At 46.0% G+C, this 17,633-nt stretch overlaps 1 protein-coding gene across 2 annotated transcripts in view; it reads right to left on the reverse strand.

Annotated features, from left to right (window-relative positions):
• Positions 1-17,539, reverse strand: part of GRAMD2A (GRAM domain containing 2A) — a 37,881-nt gene extending 20,342 nt beyond the window's left edge. Inside the window, exon 1 of one of the 2 annotated variants that reach the window (XM_003586517.6) lies at positions 17,158-17,539. In XM_003586517.6, the coding sequence (XP_003586565.4) occupies positions 17,158-17,306 (149 nt within the window). In that variant the 5' untranslated portion in view covers positions 17,307-17,539. Of the gene's footprint in view, positions 1-16,462 lie in introns of both variants that reach the window. The other variant, XM_010809026.4, reaches the window with a different exon arrangement.
• Between the last annotated feature and the right edge of the window lie 94 nt (positions 17,540-17,633).

Here is a 17,633-nt window from a genome sequence, read left to right on the forward strand (position 1 = left end):
ATCTGAGAGAGGTCACGGCCCAGCCTTGGTCAAGGGGTGGGTTCTCTCAGCCTTGCCCACTGAGCCTCCCACCCGTGCCCGCACCCTGCCCCACCTCCCTCGTCCCACCTTGTCCCCTGAAGGAGGCCTAGAGGTGAGCGCCCCATGGGAAGCAGAGATGGAGGCACCACCAGCCACCCCACTCTCCCCACAAAGCTCCGTACGTGTCCTATGTGACTGAATCTTTTTCCTGGTGACAGCGGCTGTGGAAAGGCCCTCTTCACACCTGGGGCAGCACTCACGAACAGTCTCCCACCCCCTTAAGCTCAGAGGTGCTCCCAGAGCTCAGACCCAGCCATACTCAGGATCCCGTCCTCTCTTCTCCCCCTACCAGAGGTCTGAGACCAACAACTGGCCCCCTTCCTGGCCAGAGCGCAAAGACTTGCAAACTGAGAACAGTCACCAGGGAGACTGCTGGACAAACGGCCGAAACCTGGAATCTTCGCTCCAGGAGACATCCAGGATTTCCTACAAAGCCCAGGCTACGATGGAGCAGGGAGCTGGTCCTGCAGAGTGACCCGCCTGTCGCTGGCCCCGTCCCATTGTGCCCACTGCTGGAGCAGAATCAGGGTGAGCTGGCACCCTGGACCTGGTCACAGACCACTTTTTCTTGGCAGGCCACTTGGGGCCTGGCTGTTTCCAGACTAGAAGCTGGTCATTCAGGTCTAAACACAGACTTGCATTCATTAAGAAACAGAGCACTCCTGTGCTCCTGGGGGCCACCCTCTGCTAGGCCTGCTGAGCGGAGGGCCCACAGACACCCTCAGATGCTCCAGGCTGCCAGGAGGGGTGGCTGCTCCCGGGACAAGTCAACTCTGTCCATCCATGGATCCCATGCGGTGCACTCTGGGACACCCATCTCAGAATCACGCTAGCTTTGGGAACCCACTCAGCTCTTTTCAGAGCACTGGGGGTCTTGAGAGGTCACAGGGTCCCGAAAGACCCTGGGTGTGGGGACAGGGAGGCAGGTCTGAAAGAACTTCTCACAGCCTTGGGGAAGCCACTCTCTCCTTCTGGGCCTCAGTTATTCCTCAGCAAAGGGGCAAGAAAGTCTCCAGCCAGGAGAGAAAGCAAATGTTGTCTGAGGGAACAACAAAGCTGAGCCCAGGACTGGGTGAGCAGAAACTGGCCACTGGCTCTCTGTGGTCAGAAGAACGCCGACCCCAGGAGAGGCTGGCAACAGCATAGCCCTCAAAGGCTGCCGGCCACTCTGCCTCCCTCCTCTAAACTCCAATTGAATGCCTGGACTCACTTAGCTCTGTGTAAGTGCTGTGTGTACGAAAAGGCATGAGGCAAACTACTATCCCCAAAATGCTTGGTGGGAGAGCCAGACGTGAAACAAATATTTATAGAGATCAATACATAATTATAACTGTGTCATGTGTACTATGAAGGCAAAGCACAGTGTCTGAGAGCACCTCAATCAGGGAGCCCTGAATCAACTGCAGAGAGAGGGGAAGACTTCCCTGAAGACACAGCAGCAGCATTTGCCCTGATGGCAATGCTAGTCAGACCAAGGGGCTGGCGGGGGAGAGGAGGGTTGGAGGGTACTGGGGAGGGGTCATTGTAGAGCAGGGGTTCCCTACCTCTGGGATCTGATGATAATCCGAGGCAGAGCTGATGTAATAATAATAGAAATAAAGTGCGCAATAACTATAATGTGCTTGAATCATCTTGAAACCACCCATTCCCCCCACCCATCTGTGGAAAAATTGTCTTCCATGAAGCTGGTCCCTGGTGCCAAAAAGGTTGGGGACCACTGTTTAAAGGGTTTCTGATGTGCAAAAGCCCTGAGGCCAGAGGTATATAGCACCTAGGAGAAACATAAACAGAGCCTTTGTGTCTGGAAGGTAGAGGTAAGCAGTGAAGTAATGAGCAATGGGGCTGGAGAGGTAGGCAGGGTAGATCATGCAGGGCCCAGTGGACCCCAGTAAGGGTTTTTGTCCTTCTCTTAAAAGCTAGGGGGAACCAATGAAGGGATTTAAAAGGGAAAAGACACTATCAATTTGATATGTTAAAAGAGTATGGAGCAGCATCTGTTTGAGCTGGCATATGTGGGCATGATCACAGATCACCCTAAGACATAGATTTGTTTCAAATACAAAATGGTGTGGAGGGCGTAGAGGATGAGTTGATGAAATGGGGACAACCTTATGTTGGTAGTTATTTTAGTTGGTAGTGATGGATACATGGTCACTGACTCTGTGGTCAGAAGAACTCTGATCCCAGGAGAAATTGCCAGGAGCCTAGGATGGAGGAGGGGGGGTCCCATCCTACAACTCTCCTTCTTTTTTTTTTTGATACCCAGAGAGTGGCTGTGATTCTTTTTTTTTTTTTAATTCATTCTTTTTTTTTTTTTTAATTTTTGGCTGCACTGGGTCTTTGTTGCTTAGCAAGGGCTTTCTCTAGTTGCAGGGAGCAGGGGCTACTCTTCCTTGCAGCACACGGACTTCACCTTGTGGCGGCTTCTCTACTTGCGTGGCACGGGCATTAGGCACTTGGGCTTCAGTAGTCGTGGCTCACAGGCTCCAGAGCGTGGGCTCAGTAGTTGTGGTGCAGGAGCTGAGTTGCCCTGCAGCGTGTGAGATCTTCCTGGATTGAACCCTGCATTGGCAGGCAGATGCCTATCCACTGCACCACCAGGGAAGTCCCAGTCTCCTCTTTTGTATATATTTAGAATTTTCCATGGAGACAGACAGTTTAGGAGATTATATTCCAGCAGGGAAACAATGTCTCAGACTTGGTGGCAGTCATGGTGATGGAAGTTGAAGGAGGGATTCATGATACATAGATCTGTCAGTTCAGTCGCTCAGTCGTGTTTGACTCTTTGCGACCCCATGAATCGCAGCACGCCAGGCCTCCCTGTCCATCACCAACTCCTGGAGTTCACTCAGACTCACGTCCATTGAGTCAGTGATGCCATCCAGCCATCTCATCCTCTGTCGTCCCCTTCTCCTCCTGCCCCCAATCCCTCCCAGCATCAGAGTCTTTCCCAATGAGTCAACTCTTCGCATGAGGTGGCCAAAGTACTGGAGTTTCAGCTTCAGCATCATTCCCTCCAAAGAAATCCCAGGGCTGATCTCCTTCAGAATGGACTGGTTGGATCTCCTTGCAGTCCAAGGGACTCTCAAGAGTCTTCTCCAACACCACAGTTCAAAAGCATCAATTCTTTGGCGCTCAGCCTTCTTCACAGTCCAACTCTCACATCCATACATGACCACTGGAAAAACCATAGCCTTGACTAGCCGGACCTTTGTTGGCAAAGTAATGTCTCTGCTTTTGAATATGCTATCTAGGTTGGTCATAACTTTCCTTCCAAGGAGTAAGCGTCTTTTAATTTCACGGCTGCAGTCACCATCTGCAATGATTTTGGAGCCCCCAAAAATAAAGGCTGACACTGTTTCCCCTGTTTCCCCATCTATTTCCCATGAAGTGATGGGACCAGATGCCATCTTCATTTTCTGAATGTTGAGCTTTAAGCCAACTTTTTCACTCTCCTCTTTCACTTTCATCAAGAGGCTTTTGAGTTCCTCTTCACTTTCTGCCATAAGGGTGGTGTCATCTGCATATCTGAGGTTATTGATATTTCTCCCAGCAATCTTGATTCCAGCTTGTGTTTCTTCCAGTCCAGCGTTTCTCATGATGTACTCTGCATATAAGTTAAATAAGCAGGGTGACAATATACAGCCTTGACATACTCCTTTTCCTATTTGGAACCAGTCTGTTGTTCCATGTCCAGTTCTAACTGTTGCTTCCTGACCTGCATACAAATTTCTCAAGAGGCAGATCAGATGGTCTGGTATTCCCATCTCTTTCAGAATTTTCCACAGTTTATTGTGATCCACACAGTCAAAGGCTTTGGCATAGTCAATAAAGCAGAAATAGATGTTTTTCTGGAACTCTCTTGCTTTTTCCATGATCCAGCGGATGTTGGCAATTTGATCTCTGGTTCCTCTGCCTTTTCTAAAACCAGCTTGAACATCAGGAAGTTCACAGTTCACATATTGCTGAAGCCTGGCCTGGAGAATTTTGAGCATTACTTTACTAGCATGTGAGATGAGTGCAATTGTGAACCAATCTGGACTTGGTGATCAGTTGGATGTGGAATGTAAGGGAAAATGTATCAAATATGATTTTAGATTTCTGGCTTAAGCGAGTAGGTACTGGTCTGTTTTGCTGAGACGAAGCAGGGGAAATAATCATGAGTTCAGTCTTAAAGATATGTGAGAAGCATTTAAGTAGAGATGTCAAGTTATATATGAGTGAGGAGCTCAGAAGAAAACTCCAGGCTGAAGGGAGAAATTCCTGAGTTATTGGCCCATGAATGGGTACAGGAGCTAGGAAGATCCCTCAGGGAATCTTCTTCTCCCCTAAAGAAGAGAAGCTATGGATAAGGGTGCTAAGACCAGAACAGTCGGGCAGAGAGCAGACTTTTCAGCAAATGGTGCAGGAACAACTGGATATTCACAGGCCAGGAATTAAGTTGGATCCCTATGGCACAGCATATACAAAAACTAACTCAAAAATGTCAGAGCTGGGACTTCCCTAGTGGTCCAGTGGTTGAGAATCCGCCTTGCAGGGGCTTCCCTGGTGGCTCAGTGTAAAGAATCCACATGCCAATGCAGGATCCAGGAAGATCTTACATGCCATGGAGCAACTAAGCCCGGCCACTCTGCCTCCCTCCTATAAACTCATTGAGTTTAACTCCTATAAACTATTGAGCAACTAACTCACCTGTTGAGTCTGTGCTGTAGAGCTCGGGAGCCACAAGTATTGAGCCCACGAGTTGCAACTACTGAAGCCCGAGTGCCCTAGAGCCTGTGCTCTGCAACAAGAGAAGCCACCACCATGAAAGCCTGCGCACTGAGACTAAAGAAAAGCCCACGCAGCAACAAAGACCCAGCACAGCCAAAACTAAATAAATAAATACAATTATTAAATTAAAAAAAAAGATTTTGCCTTGCAATGCAAGAGACACAGATTCAATCCCTGGTTGGGGAATTAAGATTCCACATGCTGTGGAGCAGGTAAGCCAGCACGTCCTGACTACTGAACTCTTATGCTCCAGAGCCCGTGTGCCACAAATAGACAGTCTGTGCACCACCAAGAAAGGTTTTGCGTGCCACAACCAAGACTCGATGCAGCCAAATAAATAAATACATTTTTTTTAAATGTCAGTGCTAAAACTCTTAGAAGAAATCATGGGTGTAAATCTCTGATTAGGCAACAGTCTTGTAAGATACTTGCCTGCTGTTCAGAAGACACAAGAGACGTGGGTCAGGAAGATCCCCTGGAGTAGGAAATGGCAACCCACTCCAGTATTCTTGCCTGGAAAACCATGGACAGCAGGTAACCATCCATAACTTCACAAAGAGCTGGAGACAAGTGAGAACACAGATGTTCTCTTTGCTCCTGACTCTCAATCTCTTAAGATGTGACACCCAAACACAAGAAACAGCAGAATAGATATGTTGAACTACATCAAAATTAGAAACTTTTGTACTGCTAATGATATCATTGAAAAAGTGAAAAGGTGACTAACAGAATGAGAGAAAATAGTTGTAAATCAGAGATCTGATGAGGGACTAGTATCTAGAATATATTTAAAAGCTCTTACAAACTTGTAGGTATTATACTAAGTGAAAAAGAGCCGATTACAAAAATACAAATGCTTTATGACTCCACTTATATGAAGGATCTAGAGTAGTCAGATTCATAAAAACAGCAGAGTGGTGGTTGCCAGAGGCTGGGGGTGGGGGTGGGGGTGGGTGGAGAGTTATTTAATGGATGTAGAGTTTCAGTTTTGCAAGGTGAAAAAGTTCTGGAAACAGGTTGTACAACAATATGAATATGTATATTTAACACTATTGAACTGTACAAATGAACTTAGAAATGGTTAAGATGGTAAATTTTATGTTATGTGTTTTTTAATCCAACAATTAAAATTTTTAAAAAGAATTCTTAAAACTGAACAATAAAAAGACAAATAATCCAACTAAAAATGGGCAAATGTTTACATAAACACTTTTCCAAAGAAGATATCAAATGACCAATAAGTACACAAAAAGATACTCAACATCATTAGTCATCAAGGAAATACAAATCAAAACCACAATGAGATACCACTTTACATCCCCAAGAGGCTGTGATTTATATCAGGTGTTGGTGATGAGGAGGAGAAATTGGAACCCTCATACATTGCTTCTGGGATTGTAAAATGGTGCAACTGCTTTGGAAAACAGTTTGGTGATTCTTCAAATTGTTAAACATTTACTATATGACCCAGCAATTCTACTTCTAGGTACATACCCCCCAAAACTGAAAATATATATGCACGCAAAATCTTGTACAAGAATGCTCATAGCAAAGGAAACCTTCCTACTCTGTTGGAAGGAATGTAATTTGGTGCAGCCACTATGGAAAACAGTACAGAGATTCCTCAAAACTAAAAACAGAATTCCCATATAATCCAGCAATCCCCTCCTGGGCATATATCCAGACAAAACTACAATTCAAAAGACACATGCAAGCCTATGTTCATAGCAGCACTTGGCTGCTATTTGTAATAGCCACAGCATGAAAACAACCTAAATGCCCATCAACAGGTGCATGAATGAAGAAGATGTGGTATATACACAATGGAATACTGCTGCTACTGCTGCTGCTAAGTCGCTTCAGTCGTGTCCGCCTCTGTGCGACCCCATAGATGGCAGCTCAATAGGCTCCACCGTCCCTGGGATTCTCCAGGCAAGAACACTGGAGTGGGTTGCCATTTCCTTCTCCAATGCATGAAAGTGAAAAGTGAAAGTGAAGTTGTTCAGTCGTGTCCGACACTTAGCGACCCCATGGATTGCATCCCACCAGGCTCCTCCATCCATGGGATTTTCCAGGTAAGAGTACTGGAGTGGGGTGCCATTGCCTTCTCCGATGGAATACTACTCAGCCATAAAAAGAATGAAAGAATGCCATTTGCAACAACATGGATGGACCTAGAGACTATCACACTAAAGGAAGTAGTCAGAACAGAAAGACAAATACCATATGATATCATTTATATGTGGAATCTCAAGTAAGACACAAATGAACTTATCTACAAAACAGACTCACAGAAAAAAACAGAACTGTGATCGCTAAGAAGGAAGGCAGGTGGGAGAGGGATGGACTGGGAGTTTGGGATTAGCAGATGCAAGCTCTTATATATAGGATAAATAAACAAAAAAGTCCTACTGTATAACACAGGGAACTATATTCAATATCCTATACTAAGCCATAATGGAAAAGAGTATTAAAAGAATGTATATATGTATATAACTGAATCACTTTGCTGTACAGCAGAAATTAACATCACAAATCAACTGTACTACAATTTTAAAGTTTTCAAAAAAGGAATGCTCATAGCATTATGATAATTATTACCATTACTATTATTATTACTATTACCATTACCATTACTATTATAGCCAAAAATGGAAACCCAAACACCCAGCTAATGAATAGATAAGCAAAATGTGGTATATCCATACAGTGGAACATAATTCAGTCATACAAAGGAATGAAGTACTGATATATATTGCAACATGATGGACCTTAAAACTTTATGCTAAGTGAAAGGCCAGTTGCAAAAGACCACATATTGTATGACTCTATGTACAGGGAATGTCCAGAAGTGGCAGATCCACAGAGACAGAAAGTAGATCAGTAGTTGCCAGGGGTTGGAGGGAAGGGGAAATGGAAGTGACTAAGGCACACAGGGCTTATTCGGGGGGATGATTAAACTGTTCTGGAATTAGACAGTGATCATGGTTACACAGCTCTGTGGATACAGTGAAAGTCACTGAATGGCACATTTTGAAAGGATGAATTTTATGGTGTGTGAGTTATTTCTCCATGAGAAGGATGGGGGTTGGAGAGGAGAGCAGGGGACCTCAAGAACTACAACACTTAAAGACTGGGTTGGAAGGGGTTTCCCTGGTGGTCCAGTGGCTGACTGCACATTCCCAGGGCACGGGACCTAGGTTTCATCCCTGGATGGGGAACTCTATCCCACGTGCCACTACTCAGAGTTCCCAAGCTGCAGCTAAACATCCCGCATGTTGAATGAATATCAAGATCCCAAGCGTGGCAACCAAGACCTAGCACAGCCAAATAAATAAAACTAAGTCTTTTTTAAAAGAAAAAGTCTGTGTGGAGGAGGAAGAGGAATGCCCCAAGGAGACAAGAGAAGGTGGCCCAAGAGGCAGAAAGAAAACCAGGTGCATAGGTTGTCGTGGAAGCCAAAGGAGTGCTTCAAAAAGGAGGAATGGGAAAGCAGGAAGTTTGCTGGGAGGCCAAACTGCAGGAAGGCTGAAAGGCAGTCCACAACCAGGAGAGGATCCATGCGGCAGTGGCGAGTCTGAATCCACAGCTGAAGCTCTGCTCCTCCCTGCTCCCTCCCTGCTCCCTCCCACGCTGGTGACTGCATCCCAGGGACTGACAGTGAGCACAGGCCTCTGAACACAAGTGAGGATGCTGCCGAACACAGCCGGAAGCCTAGGTCACCGGCCAGCTCAGCGCCACACCGACCTCGGATCCTGCGAAAGGCCACAGAGATTCTGGGGGATGGGAAGGAGAAGGGACTGTACCTCTCTCACCCGACTGAGCTGGGGTGGAGGAAGCGGACGCTGCCGTTGCCCGAATCCTCCCTGCCTGGTCCAGCCTTCCCCAGCCACCCTCACCTGACGCTCCTCTGCCCCTGGCGTGTCTCTGCCGCAGCCCGCGAACCACAAGTCCATTTTCTGCGTCTGCCCTGGGAAGGGCTGAGGAGCCCGCAGGCACCCGGCGCCAAGAGCGCAGCCACACCCAGAATTCCAGCAACGCAGGGCTCCGTGCCAGAGAGCCCGCCCTGCCTGCCCTGCGCACCCCTTGATGCGGCCGGTGGGTCCCTAGGCGGAAGAGCAAAAGCCTGCGTAGACCAGAGGCTGTTGGAGTAGAGCACCTCCTGCACCCTGGAAACGGAGCCCGCGCCCCGTCCAGCACCCAAACCCGGTAGTTGGTCCGGATTTGGAGTGTCCCAGGCAGGATCCAGCTCCTTGCCCCGCCCAGGCTTCTGCTAACTAGGCTCCCCAAGCCGTACCGTGCTTGTGTAAGGGTTCCGATTCCTGGGCGACAACCTACTCTTAAAGGAAAGTTATATATATATATAAAGGAAAGTTACGACCAACCTAGATAGCATATTCAAAAGCAGAGACATTGCTTTGTCAACAAAGGTCCGTCTAGTCAAGGCTATGGTTTTTCCAGTGGTCATGTATGGATGTGAGAGTTGGACTGTGAAGAAGGCTGAGCGCCAAAGAATTGATGCTTTTGAACTGTGGTGTTGGAGAAGACTCTTGAGAGTCCCTTGGACTGCAAGGAGATCCAACCAGTCCATTCTGAAGGAGATCAGCCCTCGGATTTCTTTGGAAGGAATGACGCTAAAGCTGAAACTCCAGTACTTTGGCCACCTCATGCGAAGAGCTGACTCATTGGAAAAGACTCTGATGCTGGGAGGGATTGGGGGCAGGAGGAGAAGGGGACGACGGAGGATGAGATGGCTGGATGGCATCACTGACTCGATGGACGTGAGTCTGAGTGAACTCCGGGAGTTGGTGAGGGACAGGAAGGCCTGGTGTGCTGCAATTCATGGGGTTGCAAAGAGTCAGACACGACTGAGCGACTGAACTCACTGAACTGAACTGAAAGAGCTTACTGGATCCTGGGACCTTCTCTTCCCGGGAGAGCCCCAGATTGTTCAGCTAGTGGAAAACCCCTAAGAAGGCTTGCTCTCGCCACTGTTATTCAGCATTGTTCCGGAAGCTCTAGTCATTGCACAAAGGCATGAAAAAGAAACAAAAGGTTCATATATTAAAAAGAGATGATTATTCTTTGAAAGATGGTAACATGAACTACCTAGAGAATATATATTCAACTGGAAAAATCATAAGAAAGTGGCCCAGATATTCTTATATTTGGACACTGGGCCAGCCAGAGCTGTGATGAAGATAGACACATAATAATACACTCTCACAGACTTAATTGTTATTCTAGTGGTTACAAGATCAACATAAAAAATCAATAGTTTCTCATGCAATAAACAGTTATGAAATATATTTGGGGAAATGATTCTATTCATGTGGCAACAACATGTATGTTACCCAAGAATAAACTTTTAAAATGTAGAAAAATCTAGAAGAAAACCACAGGCATTTTAAAAATAACATGGAAGAAGACTTGAATAAGTGGAAAGATAAACTGTTCCTGAGTGGGAAGATTGAAAGTTTTAAAGAAGCGAATTTATCCCAACTGTCATGCAAGGGTTTTGCCCTACCAGATGTCAGAACAAACTACAAAGCTGGAACAATTAAAATATTTACTAGTTTAGGAAAAATTAATAGATCATAGACTGTAAGAGGGAGGCCAGAACATGATCTATGGGTATCTGAGAATTTAGTATATAAGAAAGAATCACAGGACTTCCCTGGCTGTCCAGTGCTTGAGACTTTGCCTTCCAGTGCAGAGGGTGTGGGTTCATCCCTGATGGGAGAGCTAGGATCTCATATGCCTCAGGGCCAAAAACCAAAACATAAAACAGAAGCAATATTGTAACAAATTCAATAAAGACTTTAAAATGGCCCACATCAAAAGTAAAATCTTCTTTAAAAAGAAACTGTTTCAAATAAGTAAGGGAAAAAGAGATTGTCCAAAAAATGATATTGGAACAACTGGGTACCTCATACCATTCATAAAAACACACTAAATAAATTCCAGGTAGATTAAATGTCCAAATATTTTCTAAATCAATAAAATAGAATAGAATATTACTATATAAGGAAACATCTTCCTAAGCAAGATATAAAACCCAGAACACATAAAAGAAAATACTTAATTGCATAAAAATTAAAAACCTCTATACATTAAAATTTTAAACTGACAAAGGACTTCCCTGGTGGTGAGTAGTTAAGACTTTGCTCTTCCACTGCAGGGGACACAGGTTCCATCTCTGGTCGGGGAACTAAGATCCCACCTACTGCGCAGTGCATCCAAAACGAATAAATAAAAATTTTAAAGGTGAAGTAAACAAATGCAAAGAGTCAGACACGACTGAGTGACTGAACTGAACTGACTGAAACAACATTAAAAAATTAAACTGAAAAAGGACTGCTGCTACTGCTGCTAAGTCGCTTCAGTCGTGTCCGACTCTGTGCGACCCCATAGACGGCAGCCCCCTGGCTCCCCCATCCCTGGGATTCTCCAGGCAAGAACACTGGAGTGGGTTGCCATTTTCTTCTCCAGTGCATGAAAGGGAAAAGTGAAAGTGAAGTCGCTCAGTCGTGTCTGACTCTTAGCGACCCCATGGACTACAGCCCACCAGGCTCCTCCGTCCATGGGATTTTCCAGGCAAGAGTACTGGAGTGGGGTGCCATTGCCTTCTCCGAAAAAGGACTGGCATTTTTAAATGATAACTCATCTACGTCAGTAAGAAAAAGGCAGACAATCTAATAGAAAAGTGCGCAAAGAATATGAATGGGCAAGTCACAAAAGAAGAGAGCTCTCTCTTACCTACTTTACTGATAAACATTAAAAAAAAAATCAGAGTGCTCAATATTTCCAAGGATATATGTGGAAAAATAAGCATTCTTATTTTCCATGAGACTTAAAACTAAGTTAACCTTTCGGACATATATCAGATGCTTTAAGAAATGTAAATCCAAAAAAAAAAAAAAAAGAAATGTAAATCCTTTGACCCTAAAACTCCATTCCATGCAACTTGTTATAAGGAAATAAGTGGATAAGTAGGCAAAAATTTATATTCCTATAAATTAAGAGGAAATTAAATAATTATGAGGAAAAACATAGAAATACCAAAATAGTATTTTACCAATATAATCGATTCCTATGCAATTGACTAAAAGAATAGAGTATAGCTAGCTGCATTGCTAATATGGAAAAAAAGTAAAAAATGTGTTGTTTAGCAAAAAGTATATTAAGTTAGTAACCCAGATATACCCCATTTATGTGGAAAGAAGGGAACTCTTCTACACTGTTGAAGGAAATGTAAATTGGTACAGTGACTATGGCGAACTGTATGGAGGTTCCTTAAAAAACTAAAAATATAGCTACCCTGCAATCCCACTCCTGGGCCTATATCTGGAGAAAAATGTCATCTGAAAGGATGTACGCACCCCAGTGTTCATTGCAGCACTGTTTACAATAGCCAAAGACATGGAAGAAACCTAAATTTCCACTGCCAGAGGAATGGATAAAGAAGATGTGTTCATATATGCAAGGGAATATTACTTAGTCATTAAAAAGAATTAAATAATGCCATTTGTAGCAACATGGATGGACCTAGAGATAGTCATATTCAGTGAAGTAAGTCAGACAGAGAAGGAGAAATATCATATGGCATCCCTTATATGCAGAATCTAATAAGAAATGATATAGATGAACTTATTTACAGAACAGACTCACAGACTTAGAGAATGAATTTATGGTTGCCAGAGGGGAGGAACAAGGGGAAAGGAAAGTTAGGGAGTTTGGGATTAACATGTACACACTGCTATATTTAAGATGGATAACCAGGACTTCCCTGGTGGTCCAGTGGTAAAGAATCTGCCTGCCAGTGCAGGGGACACGAGTTCAATCCCTGGTCCAGAAAGATTCCATGTGTCACAGGGCAATTAAGCTCATGTACCACAGCTACTAAGCCTGCGCTCTGGAGCCCACGAGCTACAACTACTGAACCCACATGCTGTAGCCCTAGAGGCCAAGAAAAACCACCACAGTGAGAAGCCCGCACACCGCAATGAAGAGTGGCTCCCGCTGCTCGCTGCACCTAGAGAAAGCCTGGGAGCAGCAATGAAGACCTAGAGCAGCCATAAATGAATAAATAGCATTTGTAAAGACACTTAAAATGAATAACCAACAGGGACCTACTGTATAGCATAGGGAACTCTGCTCAATGTTATGGCAGCCTGGATGGGAGGGGAGTTTGGGGGAGAATGAATACATGTATATGTATGGCTGAGTCCCTTTGCTGCTCTCCTGAAAACTATCACAACATTTTTAATCAACATTTTTAATCCAACATAAAATTTAAAAAGTTAAAAAAATATAACTCATTTATAAAATTAAAAATTCTGTATAAAAAAGTAAAACAAACAAACAAAAGAAACAATAAAAAAAATTCTGTATCAAACAACAGTGATGATATCTCAGGGAAGAATTCACTCTCAATAGTTTCTGTTTTGCCTGAAATTACTATAACAGGGGTGTAATGTCTTTAAAATCAACAAAAATAATAAAGATATTTAAAAATAAAAAAGTAGAAGTGATATTTTTTTTACTTATTAAATTTCAAAGGCTTAAAAGTGTAATAACATCTATGGTTGATCAACATTTTGGTGAATGGACAGTCTCACACTCCTGTGTAGGAGAGCAGTATGTGAATAGATACATACATTTACATGTAGATACCCGACAGACCCATAAATTCCACTTCAAACAATTTACTCTCAGGAAATAATTGGACACAAATTTAAATGTATACAAATATTCACTGAAGTGTAGTTAAAAAAGGAAAAAAATAGAACACAAAGTATGGTTTATTCATACAATAAAAGGCTATGTAATGATTAAAATATTTCACTATTAAAACATTAAAAATAAGTTTAACACAAAGGATAGCATTATATAACATTGAAAAAAATTACATGTATCTAGAACAGTGTGCATACTAAAATATATCGGGGGACGTCCCTGGCAGTCCAGTAGCTAAGACTCCACACTTCCAATGCAGGTGGCCCAGGATTCCTGGTCAGGGAACTAGATCCCACACGCCATCACCCAGAGTTCGCATGCCACATCCAAAGATCCTGCATGCCACAACTAAGACCTGACACAGCCAGATAAATAAATCAATATTTAAAAATAAATAAACAAAATAAAAATTAACAATGTGCTTTCCCAGTAGATTTTAAACATCACTTGAGGGAAACACTAATTTAGGACAAAGACTTAGAGACTGGTTCAACCTCCATAGATTATTCAATACCCCAGTCCTAAATTCTGACCAAGCATTTGTAAACTAATGAAAATGTGTGGTTGTGGTGGGGAGAAGGGAGGCACCAGCCTACCCTGTAGTGGCTTATTTTCTTGGGAATAGCACCTTCTATATGTGCTTTGGCCACCAGGGACTCCGTGGAGAAGCAGGTACTTTTTTTTTTTTAATTTTCTTTTTAAATTAGTTTATTTCTTGTGTTTGGCTGAGCCAGGTCTTCATTGCTGTGTGCAGACTTTCTCTAGTTGTGGTGAGCAGGGGCTACTCTCCAGCTGTGGTACAGAGGCTTCTCGTTGTGGTGGCTTCTGCTATTGCGGAGCATGGGCTCTAGGGCATTTGGGCTTCAGTAGTAGTGGCCCATGGGCTCAGTTGCTCCATGGCATATGGAATCTTCCTGGACTAGGGATCAAACCTGTGTTGCCTGCCTTGGCAGGTGAATTCTTAACCACTGGACCACCAGGGAAGCCCAGGTACTTCTTGATTACAGAGGAAGCTCCATCCCCTTCCTTGATGTCCCCATCCTCCTTCCTTTCCTACATTAGTAAACAGCTGGGGAATTAATCAAAGCTTCAAAGGCTGGTGATAACAGGTGGTGACAGACTCATGCCCTGCAGCCCAGGTGAATAGCAGCACAGCAGCCAAGGCTGACTTCATGCCAAACTTACCCTTGCTTAAAAGAGGGCTGCTGAATTGGGTGGAATTATTTTCACTTCTCAGGAAAGAAAAAAGGAAATTATTTTCTGGTGTCTGGACTCAGACCCTGGATACCAAAGTGGAATGCTTCATGGGTCTCAACACTGTAGGTAGTCATGGCAACGAAGTAATTATGTAAAGAGATAAAATACCTTCAAAAATCAAGGGGGAAACAGGCTAGTTAGCAGAATCACTGAATGGCTGCACAGAAAAGCCATTTAAGGAGCCTACAATCCATTCTCCTTACCTTACAATGGCAAAGCAGGCCCAGAAAGGAGACCTGACTTGTCCCAGGTCATTGCAAAATAGGAAATTCTGACGAGAGAGGCTCTTCATGCTGGTCCGATAAGCATGGTATGTGGCATTCAAGGGCCAAAGCCGCAACTTAACCAGGTTAAGGACTAGGAGGGGCCACCCAAACAGGCATGTGGAAAAACTTCAGGAAGTCTGGCTGGCAGAGCCCATCTTGAGTACTGGTGACCTCAACCTCAGGGATCTTAGGTGGATGGATTGGCACACAGATCCTCCTGGTCTACACTAAAGCTCCAAGCACCCAGCTAAGCTAAGAAACATCAAAGCAATCAGTAACATCAAGGCCTGGATAGGACCTAGATTGACCCCACTATGCTATTCAGAAAATTCTCCCAAAGGCAAGTCAAGAATGAGAACTTTGGTTTGGCCCCTGCAGAAATGCTCCTGGAAGCTCAGTAGCAGCTTCTGTCAGCTTTGTGCTCTATATCTGCCCATTTGTCCCAGAGATATTCACTGCTTAACTGGGCCTTCTGCTGCTGCTAAGTCGCTTCAGTCGTGTCTGACTCTGTGCGACCCTATAGACGGCAGCCCACCAGGCTCCCCGGTCCCTGGAATTCTCCAGGCAAGAACACTGGAGTGGGTTGCCATTTCCTTCTCCAATGCATGAAAGTGAAAAGTGAAAGTGAAGTTGCTCAGTCGTGTCCGACTCCTAGCGACCCCATGGGCTGCTGCCCACCAGGCCCCTCCGTCCATGGGATTTTCCAGGCAAGAGTACTGGAGTGGGGTGCCATCGCCTTCTCCGTAACTGGGCCTATAGAACCACAGCCTCAGACCCGAGTGTCTGTCTGTGCGATCCGAAGACTACAGAAGGAGCAAACCCTCCTTCTCACTGCAGAATGAGGATGGGGATGGGAGATATACACCCTCTACTCCTCTCTCCCTGAAGCCCCATAAGTCTTTGCTGTGAAAGGAACTGGACTTCAGAGCCAGCTAGAGATGTACATTGGAGCAAAGGCATCGTGGATTGTTAGGACATTCTTTCCCTAGGAGTCTGATTCCTGCAAGGGTGGGTGGGGCAAGCAAAGCCAACAAGGGCAAATGCCAGCTGTGTAGGACTTCACCAGCTTCTCTGAGGACAGGACAGAGGGAGCCCTTAAGCCTTCTGCCAGCTCCACGTACTTGTCCTGCTTGGGCACTGGGTCACACTGCATCCACATTATCTGCCCCAGGGCTGGATGGCCAGGGGTGCTAGGCTGCCCTTCAGAGCTCTGGCTGTAGGGTTTGGGACCTGGACAAGGGCAGCAATTGAGGGCTTCAACCACTGACTCCTCCTTCTTCCCCAAATAATCCTACCCGCAGGGGCCCAAGACATCAGGGGGCAGAGGCCACAATTCTTGATCATACCTGAAACGCCACCTCTCACCTGCGCTGCCTCCCTACCGCTTGACCAGCTGCAACAACTTTCCTTCTTCCAAGAGTGACTGTGGAACAGATCTCGAGGCTGAGAGACTGGCCCCAGCCCGCCCGACGTGGACGGGCACGACGCAGGGGTGCGGCCGAGTCGTGCTGGGACAGCTCCAAGCTGCCTCCTAGGCAACAGAGCGCCGCTACAATTACAGACTCGGTTAGAAGAGAGAGGCTGAACCTTCCGGGGGCCAGAAGGGAAAGACTAGCCCTTGGGGTTGGGGTAGTTGGGAAAGGAGGTCCATGTGGCTAGTTAATTAATGAATGAGCGAATGAATGAATGACCAGCGACGGCGTCAGAGGAGGATGGTGGTGAACCACGGGAGGTATCCCGAGGAGGGTGCCCTCCACCTCCCTGGTGCCGCCCGGACGTCCATCATCCCCGATGTTCGAACCCCTAGCAGGAAGCGCCGGCAGCCTGACATCCCGCCCCCGCGCAACACCTCGCAGCCCGGGAGGCGCCGGGGCCCGCGCGGCGCAGCTCTGGAGCGGAGCCGCATTCCGGCAGGGTGGAAAGTTCCTGCCCCACGGGCAGAATCCTCCGAGGCGCGGCGGGCGCTGGGTCCCGCCGGATAGCGTTCCTTCTAGGCGGACTTCGGGCTCCAGAGCCCGGTCCGCGGGTTGCACCCCCTTACCTGCTCGCCCCGGCGGCCGCGCCCGGACTCAAAGCTGTCATCGCGGAGCCTTCAGACAGCGCGGGGGACCAAGTGCCCACTTCTGACTGCCGCGGAAGACACGCCCCCGACCGTTCATTGGCTGCTCCCGCGGGACGGGCCCAGCCCATTGGTTGTTCCTCCCTCTCTCCAGATCCAGGTGGGGCCCCACGCTCTGCTTAGATCCTACCGCTCAGTCCACAGGACTGGAAAGTCCCGCAGTCCTGGGCCTGGGTCTGCATCCTTTGCCCTTCCCAGCGAGGGCCTTGGGTACTTGTTTCAAGTTCTTCCTCTTTAGCCATTTGTCTCGGAGCCTTTAGCCCTCTGCAGCAGCCCATTCCCGCCCTCCTCCAACACCTCCCAACCCCAAGCTCCAGGGCAGTTTCAGTTTCTCTCCACACCAGAGAAGTGAGTAGGGAGTTTCTCTCCACACCTCTGCACCAGAGAAGTGAGTAGGG

This window comes from Bos taurus, chromosome 10, assembly GCF_002263795.3.
Source record: "Bos taurus isolate L1 Dominette 01449 registration number 42190680 breed Hereford chromosome 10, ARS-UCD2.0, whole genome shotgun sequence".
Taxonomy (NCBI): domain Eukaryota; kingdom Metazoa; phylum Chordata; class Mammalia; order Artiodactyla; family Bovidae; genus Bos; species Bos taurus.